This window comes from Macaca thibetana, chromosome Y, assembly GCF_024542745.1.
Source record: "Macaca thibetana thibetana isolate TM-01 chromosome Y, ASM2454274v1, whole genome shotgun sequence".
Classification (NCBI taxonomy): domain Eukaryota; kingdom Metazoa; phylum Chordata; class Mammalia; order Primates; family Cercopithecidae; genus Macaca; species Macaca thibetana.
The window spans coordinates 13,142,821-13,156,459 of NC_065599.1; the positions used below are offsets into that span (position 1 = coordinate 13,142,821).

Sequence of the window (13,639 nt, forward strand, 5' to 3'; positions counted from 1 at the left end):
GTTGAGACTGCACTGAGCTGGGATCACACACTGCGCTCCAGCCTGGGCAACAGCAAGACCATGACTCAGGAAAAAAAAAAGGATCACCGTGTAGCCAGCCTGCAGGACCGGGTAGATCTGACTCAGCCTGCAGGACTGGGTAGATCTGACTGTAGCCTGTAGGACTGGGGAGATTTGACTGTAGCCTGTAGGACTGGGTAGGTCTGACGCTAGCCTGTAGGACTGGGTAGATCTGACTGTTGCCTGCAGGACTGGGTCGATCTGACTGTAGCCTGTAGGACTGGGTAGATCTGACTGTAGCCTGTAGGACCGGGTCGATCTGACTCTAGCCTGTAGGACTGGGTAGATCTGACTGTAGCCTGCAGGACTGGGTAGATCTGACTGTAGCCTGCAGGACCGGGTAGATCTGACTGTAGCCTGTAGGACTGGGGAGATTTGACTGTAGCCTGTAGGACTGGGTAGGTCTGACTGTAGCCTGTAGGACCGGGTAGGTCTGACTGTAGCCTGCAGGACTGGGTAGATCTGACTGTAGCCTGCAGGACTGGGTAGATCTGACTGTAGCCTGTAGGACTGGGTAGATCTGACTGTAGCCTGTAGGACTGGGTAGATCTGACTGTAGCCTGTAGGACTGCATAGATCTGATGCTAGCCTGTAGGACTGGGTAGATCTGACTGTAGCCTGCAGGACTGGGTAGATCTGACTGTTGCCTGCAGGACTGGGTCGATCTGACTCTAGCCTGTAGGACTGGGTCGATCTGACTCTAGCCTGTAGGACTGGATGGATCTGACTGTAGCCTGTAGGACTGGATGGATCTGACTGTAGCCTGTAGGATTGCATGGATCTGACTCTAGCCTGTAGGACCGGGTAGGTCTGACTGTAGCCTGCAGGACTGGGTAGATCTGACACTAGCCTGTAGGACTGCGTAGATCTGACACTAGCCTGTAGGACTGGGTAGATCTGACTCTAGCCTGTAGGACCGGGTAGATCTGACTCTAGCCTGTAGGACCGGGTAGATCTGACTGTAGCCTGTAGGACCGGGTAGATCTGACTCTAGCCTGTAGGACTGGGTAGATCTGACTGTAGCCTGCAGGACTGGGTAGATCTGACTGTAGCCTGCAGGACTGGGTAGATCTGACACTAGCCTGTAGGACTGCGTAGATCTGACGCTAGCCTGTAGGACTGGGTAGATCTGACTCTAGCCTGTAGGACCGGGTAGATCTGACTCTAGCCTGTAGGACCGGGTAGATCTGACTGTAGCCTGTAGGACCGGGTAGATCTGACTCTAGCCTGTAGGACTGGGTAGATCTGACTGTAGCCTGTAGGACTGGGTAGATCTGACTGTAGCCTGCAGGACTGGGTAGATCTGACACTAGCCTGTAGGACTGCGTAGATCTGACGCTAGCCTGTAGGACTGGGTAGATCTGACGCTAGCCTGTAGGACTGGGTAGATCTGACTGTAGCCTGTAGGACTGGGTAGATCTGACACTAGCCTGTAGGACTGGGTAGATCTGACTGTAGCCTGCAGGATTGGGTAGATCTGACTCTAGCCTGCAGGACTGGGTAGATTTGACTCTAGCCTGTAGGACTGAGTAGATCTGACTGTAGCCTGCAGGATTGGGTAGATCTGACTGTAGCCTGTAGGATTGGGTAGATTTGACTCTAGCCTGTAGGACTGGGTAGATCTGACTGTAGCCTGCAGGATTGGGTAGATCTGACTGTAGCCTGTAGGACCGGGTAGATCTGACTGTAGCCTGTAGGACCGGGTAGATCTGACTGTAGCCTGTAGGACCAGGTAGACTTGGCGCCAGCCGGTAGGACTGGATACATCTGATGCTCCGTCCGTGCCACCAGGTCATTACGGTGTGTCTTTCATACCATGAGGAGCACAGATGTGAAGGCTGACACATCCCCACATTCCTGGGTGTTGAGTGCTTGGGGTCTGAAATCTGCATGGCCCGTGAGCCAGAACGGCCTGATGAGGTCAGAAGCGTGAGACCAGCACCAGCCCAAGGGCCCAGTGCCCAGCACCCAGCTCGTTCCCTCCCGCTGCACCATGGCACCCTTCCCAGGTGGCCAGGGCTGAGCTCCCTCGGGATCCTCGTCACGGGAGCCGGCACGTGCCTGTGCGTCCTGCAGGGCCCGGCCCCTCCGCTCCACACGGCTGCCTTCGCGTCATCCGCAGGTGCACCAGCCGGATAGCATCTTTTCCCGTCGCCGCACTGCGCGCCGTGCTGTGGCGTGCAGCCCCTCCAAGTCCCCCCACGCCCCCTGTGGTCACTCCCGCCCCGCACCTGTCCGGACGACGCTGCCGTCATTTTATTCCTCCAGCCCCTGCTCTGGCATCAGGCTTCTCTCCCCGGGGCACCGTGCATCGGGCAGCCGGCGTCCGCATCCGTGCGGCTGTCACGGGCATCGGCCGTCTTCCCGCTGGTGTGCTTCTGGGAGGACGGATGCCCCGGCCGGGCCTCGGGCCTCATGCTTCTGGGAGACGGATGCCCCGGCCGGGCCTCGGGCCTCATGCTTCTGGGAGGACGGATGCCCCGGCCGGGCCTCGGGGCTTATGCTCAGCCCCCCTGTGGTCCACTTTCCCGGCAGCTGTGCGGCGTCCCGGTTCTCCCAGCAACGCGGACGCCCGGCTGCCTGGCAGCCTTGCCCGACCTGGCATCTTCAGTCCTTTCTGACTCAGCCGCGTCTCGTGCCCGTGTTGGCACCGCTCCGTGCCCCGTGAACCCTGCCCTCACCAGCGCCAGTGCCGGGCGCGCTCCCCCTTGTCTGCCGGCCGTCGTGCGCCCCTCTCTGGAGGGCAGTGCACGTCCGGGCTCTGTCGTGTTTGGGCCTCTTTCTCGGTGGCTTCTCCTGTCATTCTGTTCACCGTGCCGGGCGCTGAGCCGGAGTCCCGGGCCGGGGCGGGGCAGCTGGCCACTCTCTTCCTTCAGGGGGTGCACGTGTGCCCCGTTCAAGAAACCCTGGCCACGGCAGAGCCTCTCGTTTCCTTCCAGGAGGGCCGCTGTCTGGCCTTTCACCCTCGGGCTGGGATCCCCCGGTATTCAGTGTGTGTGAAGTGGGTTTGCTCTGTCCCAGCTCACTTCCTTCCCTTGCTCCCTTAGCCCACCAGTGCCTGAGGGAGACTCTTACATCCATCAACGTGGTCCCCTGGAAGTTCTTTTGTGTTCCCTTATAAGTTTTCATGCGAGCCTGTCAGTGTATACTGCACACCCCAAAACAACAAGCCCTTGGTGCATGTAGGTGGGGGCTGCGTGGACCCTGGGTGGGGGCTGCGTGGACCCTGGGTGGGGGCTGCGTGGACTCTGTGGGTGGGGGCTGCGTGGACCCTGGGTGGGGGCTGCGTGGACTCCGTGGGTGGGGGCTGCGTGGACTCCGTGGTTAGTGGCTGCGTGGACTCCGTGGGTGGGGGCTGCGTGGACCCTGGGTGGGGGCTGCGTGGCCCCTGGGTGGGGGCTGTGTGGACCCTGGATGGGGGCTCCGTGGACTCTGTGGGTGGGGGCTCCGTGGACTCTGTGGGTGGGGGCTGCGTGGATTCTGTGGCTGGGGGCTGCGTGGACTCTGTGGCTGGGGGCTGCGTGGACTCTGTGGCTGGGGGCTGCGTGGACTCTGTGGGTGGGGATTGTGTGGATTCTGTGGGTCAGCAGAATCGTCTGGAAGAAACTGCAGCCTGTAAACTCAGCAGTGCAGTGAGGTCCATGTTACCACGTTTAGGTCGTCTTTGATTTCACCCAGCCGTGCTCTGTAGTTTGCTTTGTAGACAGTGTGTGTGATTTGTTTTTATTTTTTTCAGACAGTCTCTATCACCTTCTGGGTTCAAGCGATTCTCCTGCCTCAGCGTCCTGAGTAACTGGGATTACAGGCGCCCGCCACCACCACGCCCAGATAATTTTTGTATTTTTAGGAGAGACGGGGTTGCACCATCTTGGCCAGGCTGGTCTCGAACTCCTGACCTTGTGATCCGCCCACCTCAGCCTCTGAAACTGCTGGGATGACAGGCCTGAGCCACCGCGCCCAGCAGGGTTAATTAATTGTTAAGAATCTTTCAAATCATCAAGTTTTGATTTTCCTGATTTTCTCTGTTGACTGTTTTTCCTTCCATGTCTGCCGTGTGTGTGTGACTTTGAGGTAGAAGTGCAGACGACTGATGTTAAACTTTCCTTCCTCGCGTGTGTATTTAAGGCTGTATTTAACCTGCCATGGGCTCTGCTGCAGGCCTGTCCCACGCGTTCCATAAGACGTTTCCGTCGCTGTGGGACTCACCACTTGCCTGGCTGACGGGGCCATTTCTTCCCGCACATACTGGTTCTTAGTCTGCGCCGCTTGGTTTGCAGACACTGGGGACGCAGCCGCCTCTGGTTACAGTGTCCGCGTGTGGTCTCTGGTCGGGGGACTGCGTGCCCGGCACTCCATGGCTTAGCTCTCCTGACTCGGTTCCAAGGCCGGAGCGAAAGCCACATTGAGTTTGCAGATACCCAGACGTGCCTGGCCGCAGCAGAGGGTCCCCAGGCAGCGGTGGTCACAGGCGCCAGGAGCGCAGCAGGAGCGCAGCAGGAGCGCAGGCGTCCGGGCCCCGCTGACCGCCCCCTCCTGCCCTCTCTGCCCCAGGCCTGCGGCTGCCCCCTCTACTGGAAGGGACCGCTCTTCTGTGGCGCCGGCGGGGAGCGCACGGGCTCCGTGTCCGTCCACAAGTTCATCGCCATGTGGAGAAAGTGAGTCCCGGGCCGGGCACGGGGCCGTGTCGGGAGGGCGGAGGCGTCCCCGGGTCCCCCTGGCGTCAGGACAGGTGCCCCCTACGGCTGCCACCGTGAGAGGAGAAACCCGCGCGTGGGCGCAGGCCTGCCGGGGTCGTGCGTGGCGGCCTGCCCTGTTGTTCCACCCTGTGTCTGCGGGGTCGAAACCCCCCCGCCTGTGAGGGTGGCGCGCAGTCATCCTGTCCTTCCAGAATCCTCCACAACTGCCACGACGACGCGGCCAAGTTCGTCCATCTGCTCATGAGCCCTGGCTGCAACTACCTGGTGCAGGAGGACTTCGTCCCCTTCCTGCAGGTGAGAGCCGGTGTCTACACGGCACGCCTCACCCTTCACGGGGGGCCGGTGTCTACACCGCACACTTCACAGGAGGGCGGGTGTCTACACCGCACACTCCACAGGAGGGCCGGCGTCTACACTGCACGCCTCACCCTTCGCGGGGGGCCGGTGTCTACACCGCACACTTCACAGGAGGGCGGGTGTCTACACCGCACGCCTCACCCTTCACGGGGGACCGGTGTCTACACGGCACGCCTCACCCCTCACGGGAGGGCCGGCGTCTACACCGCACGCCTCATTCTTCCCACCCGCAGGACGTGGTGAACACGCACCCGGGGCTGTCGTTCCTGAAGGAGGCGTCCGAGTTCCACTCGCGCTACATCACCACGGTGGGTCCCCAGCGGAGGGGCCGGGGTGAGCCCGGGGGCGGTTCCGGGGCGGGCGGGGTCCGGGGTCTTGAGCTTCGGGAGCAGGCGGCTGTTTCCTGGGAACGTGTCTGCCGTGCCCGGGAGCCCGGCGTTGGGGGGACTCTGGCTTTCCGGGGTGGCCGCGCCCCTTTCCCACCTGTCCTGGGCCCCGTAGCTCCGGGGCGTCCCCGGCCAGACCCTCCCCGCTTTGCGCGGCCTGGGGCGGCGCCTCCCGCAGGGCCCTTCCCGCCGCGCTCCCCCGCCCGTCCGGCCCTGGCGAGGCTGGTGCGGCTGAGACCAAGGCCGCGCCCCACTCCCCGGCGCCGGGTCTCCGTGCGGGGCGAGGCTCGGGGGTTCGCGCACCCAGCGCACTGACGGCGCCCCCGCAGGTCATCCAGCGGATCTTCTACACCGTGAACCGGTCCTGGTCCGGCAGGATCACCTGCGCCGAGCTGCGGAGGAGCTCCTTCCTGCAGGTGCGCGGCGCGCCCGCCCTGTCCTCCCGTCCCTCCCTCCCCCTCCTTTCCTCCCCCCTCCTTTCCCCTCCCCCGCACTCCCACCCCATCCCCACCTCCCCCACGCTCCCTGCCCACCCCCAGGCCTGTGAGCGCCGCCTGCACTTGGGGGTCCATGGTTGATCTGCGAAGTGGGGGGGCCGTACTGGGCACCAGGGAGAGCCGAGCCCTCATTCCCTGAGAGCTGCCCCCCACCCCCACGCCCGCCTAGGGAGCCGCCCCCGTGCTGGAGCTCCCCCCACCGCAGAGCTGCCCCCACTCGGAGCGACCCCGCCTTCCCTGCCCCCGCCCGCAGCCACCCGGACTTGGGGCGTCCCCCCAGAGGCCCCGCGCTCAGGCCACTTGCGTCCTTTGGCAGAATGTGGCGCTGCTGGAGGAGGAGGCGGACATCAACCAGCTGACCGAATTCTTCTCCTACGAGCACTTCTACGTCATCTACTGCAAGTTCTGGGAGCTGGACACGGACCACGACCTGCTCATCGACGCGCACGACCTGGCGCGGCACAATGACCACGGTGCGCAGGGGCAGAGGGGCGGGCGCGGCGCGGGGACACCGAGCAGACCCTTCTTCTCTCAGGGCGTCCCGGGTCTGCAGCTGCCTCTCCTCCCCCACTCCCCGCTCCGTGTCTGGGTCCCCGCGTGTCTGGGTCCCTGCGTGCGCCTCTGCACCAGGCGTCCTCCCCCGGGCGTCTGCAGGGTCCGTGTGGGCCGCTGGTCCTGAGGCTCAGACAGCCGCACCCGGCCCGAGGGCCTGCAGTCCCGCGCGGCTTCATTGTTAACACCCGAGCAAGGGCGTGCAGACCAGCCGCGTCCCTCAGCTCCAGGTTCCAGCCCCCAAGGCCGGGAGCAGTTTCCATCCAGTCCCCGACTGGGTGGAGCGCGGGCTTAGAGGGCGGTCAGATCCCTCCGCGGGAGGCGGCGCCTCCCCGGTGTCCTCACCCGGCTCCTGTAATAGTCGTGCAGCTTCCAGGGACGAGAGCCTGCCTGTGGCCTGTGCGGCTGGAGTTTTCTAGAGGGTTCCTTGAAGTCTGCTTCCCCCCGCCCAAAAAAACCAAGAGTATTTCCCAGTGACGGTGGCATCTGTTGCGCGCAGCCGACTCGCGTGCCTGGTGCCCGGAATGTGAGCTCCGCCCGTCCAGGTCTCCCGGGGCTGCTCCTGGGCCGCGCGGCCGCAGTAGACCCCTGTCCTGCGTGCGTGGGACGCGCCCCTGAGCAGACGTAGCATTGCCTGGATTTGTCCTGGGCCCGGTTCAGGGAGCCACCTGCGCCCTGGACCCCACACGTAGCCGCGAGGAGAGCCCAGCTGGGCACAGCCGCCCGTGTGGCCCGAGCCAGCGCTTCACCGCGGGGAATCGGCCCCAAACCAGGCGTTCGCTGTCCCTGGGAACCCCGGGCCCGCCCCGGCTTTCCCTGTTCCGCTGGTGCCCACCCTGGGTCTCCGGGCAGCATGGCCTGTGCGGCCGGGGGATGGCAGGTGCGGCCGCGCTGGGCTGTTTCTCACACACGGCGGCCTGAAGCGGGGGCGTCTTGGCCCCGTGCGTGCCGGGGACACGGGTGACCGCAGGGATGGCCGCCCGGGCTGCGGGACCTCGTGGGCCGGAGCTGACGGCGTCGGTGCCTCCGCTCTTGCCTCTTGTTAGCGGAGTTTGGGCTGAAACGTGTTTGTTTTCGGGATGGCACTGAGGCCTCCCTCACTCTGCGTCTGGAAGCGGAACCTGTGAGGCCTGAAGGTTCCGCCCTTTAATGAACCACGGTCAGCTTCGTGCGCCCCTGGTCCGCTCGAAGGGCAGGGGTGGCTGCACCCGGGAGGGGCCTGTGCAGGGGCCCCGGGGCCGCCTGTGGGCATTTCGGTCCTTGCCCCGTCCAGGCTCGGCTCGGGGGGGTCGTGACATCGGGGCCGAGGCGCGGTGCGGGCTGCCCATCAACCCCCTTCCTTTCCAGCCATTTCCACCAAGATGATCGACAGGATCTTCTCGGGAGCAGTCACGCGGTACGTGCGGCTCAGGCCCCACGAGGACCCGGCTCCTCCTTGCCTGACACGAGCTTGTCGAGTTCCCACAGCGACTGGCCGTGGAGAGGGGGACACGTGTCTCTGTCACCCGAAAGCCTAGTGGGGGGCACGACACTCTGTCATGTGAGGTCTGAGGAAGGGGCGGCCCGTGCCCCAGGTCAGGGGTCCTCGTCGGGCGCTGGGCCTGAGCGAGCCCCGGGAAGGGGACGTTGCCGGCGTCCAGGCGGCCGTGGCCGTGGTGCAGGTGCACTCCTGACCCCACCCGGATCTCGGGAACGCCCTCTGGCCACGGGGCCTCCACGTCCTCCCTGGAGGGGCAGGAGGAGGGCTGGGCCGGGGGCCCCTCTCGCCCCCGGTCATGGGCAGGGGCTCCACGCCCGGGAGTCTCTCCGTGACACCGTCTTCGTCTGTCCATCCTGGCCTGGGGTCTAGAGGCAGAAAAGCGCAGAAGGAAGGGAAGATCAGCTACGCAGACTTTGTCTGGTTTTTGATCTCTGAGGAAGACAAGAAAACGCCGACCAGGTGGGCTCCTGCCGCGGTGCGGGTTTGTTCAGTGCAGGGCCGGGAGCCGCCCGTGTGACGTGTGTCCCCAGGCGGATGCGCGCACGTCTGGTGGGGGGCTGCAGGGCACGGGCGGATGCGCGCACGTCTGGTGGAGGCTGCAGGGCACGGGCGGATGCGCGCACGTCTGGTGGGGGGCACGGGCGGGGCGGATGCGCGCACGCCTGGTGGGGGGCTGCAGGGCACGGGCGGATGCGCGCACGTCTGGTGGGGGGCTGCAGGGCACGGGCGGATGCGCGCACGCCTGGTGGGGGGCTGCAGGGCACGGGCGGATGCGCGCACGTCTGGTGGAGGCTGCAGGGCACGGGCGGATGCGCGCACGTCTGGTGGGGGGCTGCAGGGCACGGGCGGATGCGCGCACGTCTGGTGGAGGCTGCAGGGCACGGGCGGATGCGCGCACGTCTGGTGGGGGGCTGCAGGGCACGGGCGGATGCGCGCACGTCTGGTGGGGGGCTGCAGGGCACGGGCGGATGCGCGCACGCCTGTTTGGGAGGCTGCCCCCGGGGCCGCAGGGCACGGGCTGGGAGGGTCCTGGGCGGGGCCGACAGAGCTCGCTGTGCCACAGCATCGAGTACTGGTTCCGCTGCATGGACCTGGACGGGGACGGCGCCCTGTCCATGTTCGAGCTCGAGTACTTCTACGAGGAGCAGTGCCGGAGGCTGGACAGCATGGCCATCGAGGCCCTGCCCTTCCAGGACTGCCTCTGCCAGATGCTGGACCTGGTCAAGCCGAGGAGCGAAGGTGACGCCCCGGGAGGGCCCAGGGTGAGGGGACGGGTGGGCGAGAGGACGGGACAGACGGGAGAGAGGACGGCCCAGGGTGAGGGACCCTGGGAAACGGCCGCTCCTACTCTGAGTTGGTGACGAGGCCCAGCACCGCAGGTGTCCGGTCTCACGGCGCAAGAACCTCCTACTCGGGGCGTCGACACCCCCGAGGGTGGCCTGGAGAACCCAGGCCGGGGCTCACTGGGGACGTCGGCACCGGCTGAGGGACCAGTTGCCACGTTTATGCTGATGCCACACAGGGTGGGGTCCAACTTTCTCTCCCCGTCTCCTCCCCTCACCCCTGTCTCCTCTAACCCCCTCCGTCTCCTCCCCTCTCACCCCGTCTCCTCCCCTCTCACCCCTCTGCCTCCTCCCCTCACCCCTGTCTCCTCCCCTCACCCCCCCCCGTCTCCTCCCCTCACCCCTCTGCCTCCTCCCCTCTCACCCCCCCCCCCCCCCGTCTCCTCCCCTCAACCCTGTTCTGCCATCCATCGTCCCAGCTCCTCCCGGCCCGGCCCCCGGTGCGGGAGGTCCTGAGTAGGAGGTTCTTGCGCAGTGAGACCGGACACCTGCGGTGCTGGGCCTCGTCACCAACTCAGAGTAGGAGCGGCCGTTTCCCAGGGCCACTGAGGCAAAGGGGAGCGTCCACGCTGCTCGGCTTCCTTCTGCATCTCAGACTCCAGCTCTGGGACTTTCACTTTGGAAATGGCTCCGAGGCCCGGGCACCGCCCTGCAGCCGTCCCTCTCCCTGGCTGGGGCCCTCCTGGTGCTCGGTGTCCCCGGGACACTCTCTGGCCACGGCCTGCGTGGGGAGCCCCGGGCTCTGTCATTTCACATCCAGGGGCGCCTGCACCACGTCCCCGTCCCTGCGTCCTCGGGGCACAGGTGGCCCGAGCCGTCTCCGCACCGCGGCCTCCACACCTCAGTCCCCGCCCAGAACCACGCGCGTGTCCGCCTGTCCCGTCCGACCCGTGGCGGGAGAGCCCGGAGCCTCGGGCCGCGTCCTTACGCGCGTGTGACCCGAGGCGCGCGCCGCACAGCCCACAGCCGGCCCGAAGGTGAGGCCGGGCTCACGCCTGGGACACGTCCCCTCCCCGCAGGGAGGATCACGCTGCGGGACCTGAAGCGCTGCAAGCTGGCCGGCGTGTTCTTCGACACCTTCTTCAACATCGAGAAGTACCTGGACCACGAGCAGAAGGAGCAGATCTCGCTGCTCAGGGTGAGTGCGGGGGGCGCGCGGGCGGGGCCGCGCCAGGCGGGTGCGTGACGTGACGCGTGGCTTCCCCCAGGACAGTGACGGCAGCGGCCCCGAGCTCTCGGACTGGGAGAAGTACGCGGCCGAGGAGTACGACATCCTGGTGGCCGAGGAGACGGCGGGGGAGCCCTGGGAGGACGGGTGAGCGCGCGGCCGGGGGGCGCGGGGGACAGTGAGGGGGGTGCGGGGACTTGGGGGACAGTGAGGGGAGCGCGGGGCACAGTGAGGGGGCGGGGGCACAGTGAGGGGGTGAGGGGGTGCGGGGCACAGTGAGGGGGACGGTGAGGGGGCGCGGGGCACAGTGAGGGACGGTGAGGGGGGCGGGGCACAGTGAGGGGGACGGTGAGGGGGCGGGGGCACAGTGGGGGGGACGGTGAGGGGGTGCGGGGCACAGTGAGGGGGAGGTGCGGGGACTCGGGGCACAGTGAGGGGGCGCGGGGCACAGTGAGGGGGAGGTGCGGGGACTCGGGGGGGGGGGGGCGGGGCAGTGGGGGGGCGGGGACGCGGGCACAGTGAGGGGGGTGCGGGGACGGGGGGTCACAGTGAGGGGGGGGGCGCGGGGCACAGTGAGGGGGGTGCGGGGCACAGTGAGGGGGACTTGGGGGACAGTGAGGGGAGCGCGGGGCACAGTAGGGGGGGCGCGGGGCACAGTGAGGGGGTGCGGGGACTTGGGGGACAGTGGGGAGGGGGGGGCACAGTGGGGGGGGGCGCGGGGCACAGTGAGGGGGGGCGGGGACTTGGGGGACAGTGAGGGGAGCGCGGGGCACAGTGAGGGGGCGCGGGACAGTGAGGGGGGTGCGGGGCACAGTGAGGGGGCGCGGGGCACAGTGAGGGGGACGGTGAGGGGGCGGGGGCACAGTGGGGAGGTGAGGGAGCGCGGGGCACAGTGAGGGGGTGCGGGGACTTGGGGGACAGTGAGGGGAGCGCGGGGCACAGTGGGGGGGGGCAGTGAGGGGGGTGCAGGGGGACAGTGAGGGGACGCGGGGCACAGTGAGGGGGCGCGGGGCACAGTGGGGGACGGTGAGGGGGCGGGGCGTGGGGGGTGCGGGGGACAGTGAGGGGAGCGCGGGGCACAGTGAGGGGGGTGCGGGGACTTGGGGGACAGTGAGGGGAGCGCGGGGCACAGTGAGGGGGGTGCGGGGCACAGGGGGTGCGGCGGACAGTGCAGGGACACCGGGCACAGTGAGGGGGTGCGGGGATGCGGGGCGGGACCGGCCCCCTGTCCCCCGCCCCACTTTGGGGGTGTAAACGGTACTGTTAAGATTCCCGGTTCCGCCGGTTCGTTGGCGGCCATGGAAATACGACTGATTGACCTTGTGTTTTGCAACTAGACGCAACACACTTGGGAGATCTGCGGTTCTCTGCGGCTTTCTGCGCGGACGGCCCGTGTCCGTCCGTGGGTCCGTGTCTTGTCTTCCTTTTCACCCCCGCGTGGCCGTCTCTTGCTTTCTCTTCCCCGCTGCGCGGCCTGGACGCTGCTGGGTGGGGTCCGGGCCGACCACGTCCCGCCTGACTGAGCGGTGCGGGTTTGTGTGCGTCCCGGTGCCCGGTCCTGGGGGCGTCTCCCCTCCCCCGGCGGTCACTGGGGGGTGCTCTGGCCTCTTCCTGGTGGGCGGAGGTTTCCCCACACGGGGCTGGGTGTCTCAGAGGCTTTCGCTCCATGTTCCTCTGTCTGTCCGTCCGTCCGTCCGGTGAGTGACACCGGGACAGCCGTGTGTTCCCCGCATGGATCTTACTCCTTTTATCCTTATATAGGGTTGGACTCTCTTTGCGAGGATTATCTGGAGTAGTTTATAAATTTTTTTTGAGACACGGTCTTGCTCTGTCACCGGGGCGGGGGCAGCGCTGTCATCACAGCTCACTGCGGCCTCCGCCTCCTGGGTGCAAGCGATCCTCCACCCTCGGCCTCCCGAGCACCTCGCATTACAGCGGTGTCCCCCCGCGCCCGGCTAATTACTACGGGGGTGCCCTCCACGCCTGGTTAATTACTATGGGGTGCCCCCCCAACGCCCGGCTAATTACTACGGGAGTGTCTCCCAGCGCCCGGCTAATTTTTTGTTTTCTAGAGACAGAGTCTCGCTACGTTGCCTGGGCTGGTCTCAAACTCCTGACCTCGGGCGATCCTCCCGCCTCGGCCCCCCACAGCGCTGGGAGTGCAGGCCTGAGCCACCGAGCCCGGCCCGTGGCTTTTCCTGGGATGTCTTGGTCTGGCTCGGGTATCAGGGTGATGCTGGCGCACGGAACGGGGGGCAGGCTGCTCTCCCGTAGTTTCTGGAGGAGTTTGTGTGCAGCACCGGTGACGTCTTCCCTCAGTGTCGGGTAGAATTCACCGGTGACCCCGTGGGGGCCTGGTTTTATTTATTTCAGACAGAGTCTCGCTCTGCGGGTTTCCACCTGCCCCGCAGGCCACGCGCCGGGCGCGTTCCTGGAGCTTGTTGCTGGCTCAGTGGCCGCAGCTCGGGGTCGGCTCAGGGGACTTTCTGGTGCTGGAGGCTGGGCCCGGGCGGCCTGCGTGTCCCGGAAACCACGCGCCGTCTCCAGGGCCTGGCTCTGCGCCGCCGGCCCCGCCTTCACCACCCCCTCGTTGCAGGTTCGAGGCCGAGCTCAGCCCTGTGGAGCAGAAGCTGAGTGCCCTGCGGTCCCCGCTGGCCCAGAGGCCGTTCTTCGAGGCGCCCTCGCCCCTGGGCGCCGTGGACCTGTACGAGTACGCGTGCGGGGACGAGGACCTGGAGCCGCTGTGAGGCCGCCCGGGGACCCCACCGCGGGCCCCTCTGCATGGGCCGCGGCCACCGCGGCTTGTGTAAAGACTCTTGTCTGTTGTGGAAAGCGAGTGCGTTTGTACGGAATGGTATATTTTTATTTATTCACAGAAGCGTGTGCCGTGAATTCCCGCCGTGGGTTCGCGGCTGGACCGGCCTCCGGCTCTGGGGCCTGCTGACCCCGCCCCGGGGACACGCGAGGGCCGCTCGGGACTGGGACAGGTGCCCACACGGACACCCGCCGGCCTCACCGTTCCGGGGGCCTCGTCTCTCTGGAAAGGTCCAAGCTGTGACCCGCGGCTCCCGGGCACGTCCCCCGCCCCGGACAGGAGCC

At 66.5% G+C, this 13,639-nt stretch overlaps 1 protein-coding gene across 3 annotated transcripts in view; it reads left to right on the forward strand.

Moving 5' to 3' along the window:
• LOC126947137 (serine/threonine-protein phosphatase 2A regulatory subunit B'' subunit beta) overlaps positions 1-13,415 on the forward strand; it is a 209,458-nt gene extending 196,043 nt beyond the window's left edge. For all 3 annotated transcript variants that reach the window (XM_050777760.1, XM_050777759.1, XM_050777761.1), the window contains 11 exons: positions 4,612-4,715; positions 4,949-5,051; positions 5,348-5,422; positions 5,830-5,916; positions 6,314-6,470; positions 7,897-7,945; positions 8,399-8,488; positions 9,093-9,268; positions 10,392-10,510; positions 10,581-10,687; positions 13,137-13,415. In XM_050777760.1, the coding sequence (XP_050633717.1) occupies positions 4,612-4,715; positions 4,949-5,051; positions 5,348-5,422; positions 5,830-5,916; positions 6,314-6,470; positions 7,897-7,945; positions 8,399-8,488; positions 9,093-9,268; positions 10,392-10,510; positions 10,581-10,687; positions 13,137-13,287 (1,218 nt within the window). In that variant the 3' untranslated portion in view covers positions 13,288-13,415. The remainder of the gene's footprint in view (positions 1-4,611; positions 4,716-4,948; positions 5,052-5,347; positions 5,423-5,829; positions 5,917-6,313; positions 6,471-7,896; positions 7,946-8,398; positions 8,489-9,092; positions 9,269-10,391; positions 10,511-10,580; positions 10,688-13,136) is intronic.
• The last annotated feature ends 224 nt before the right edge of the window (positions 13,416-13,639 follow it).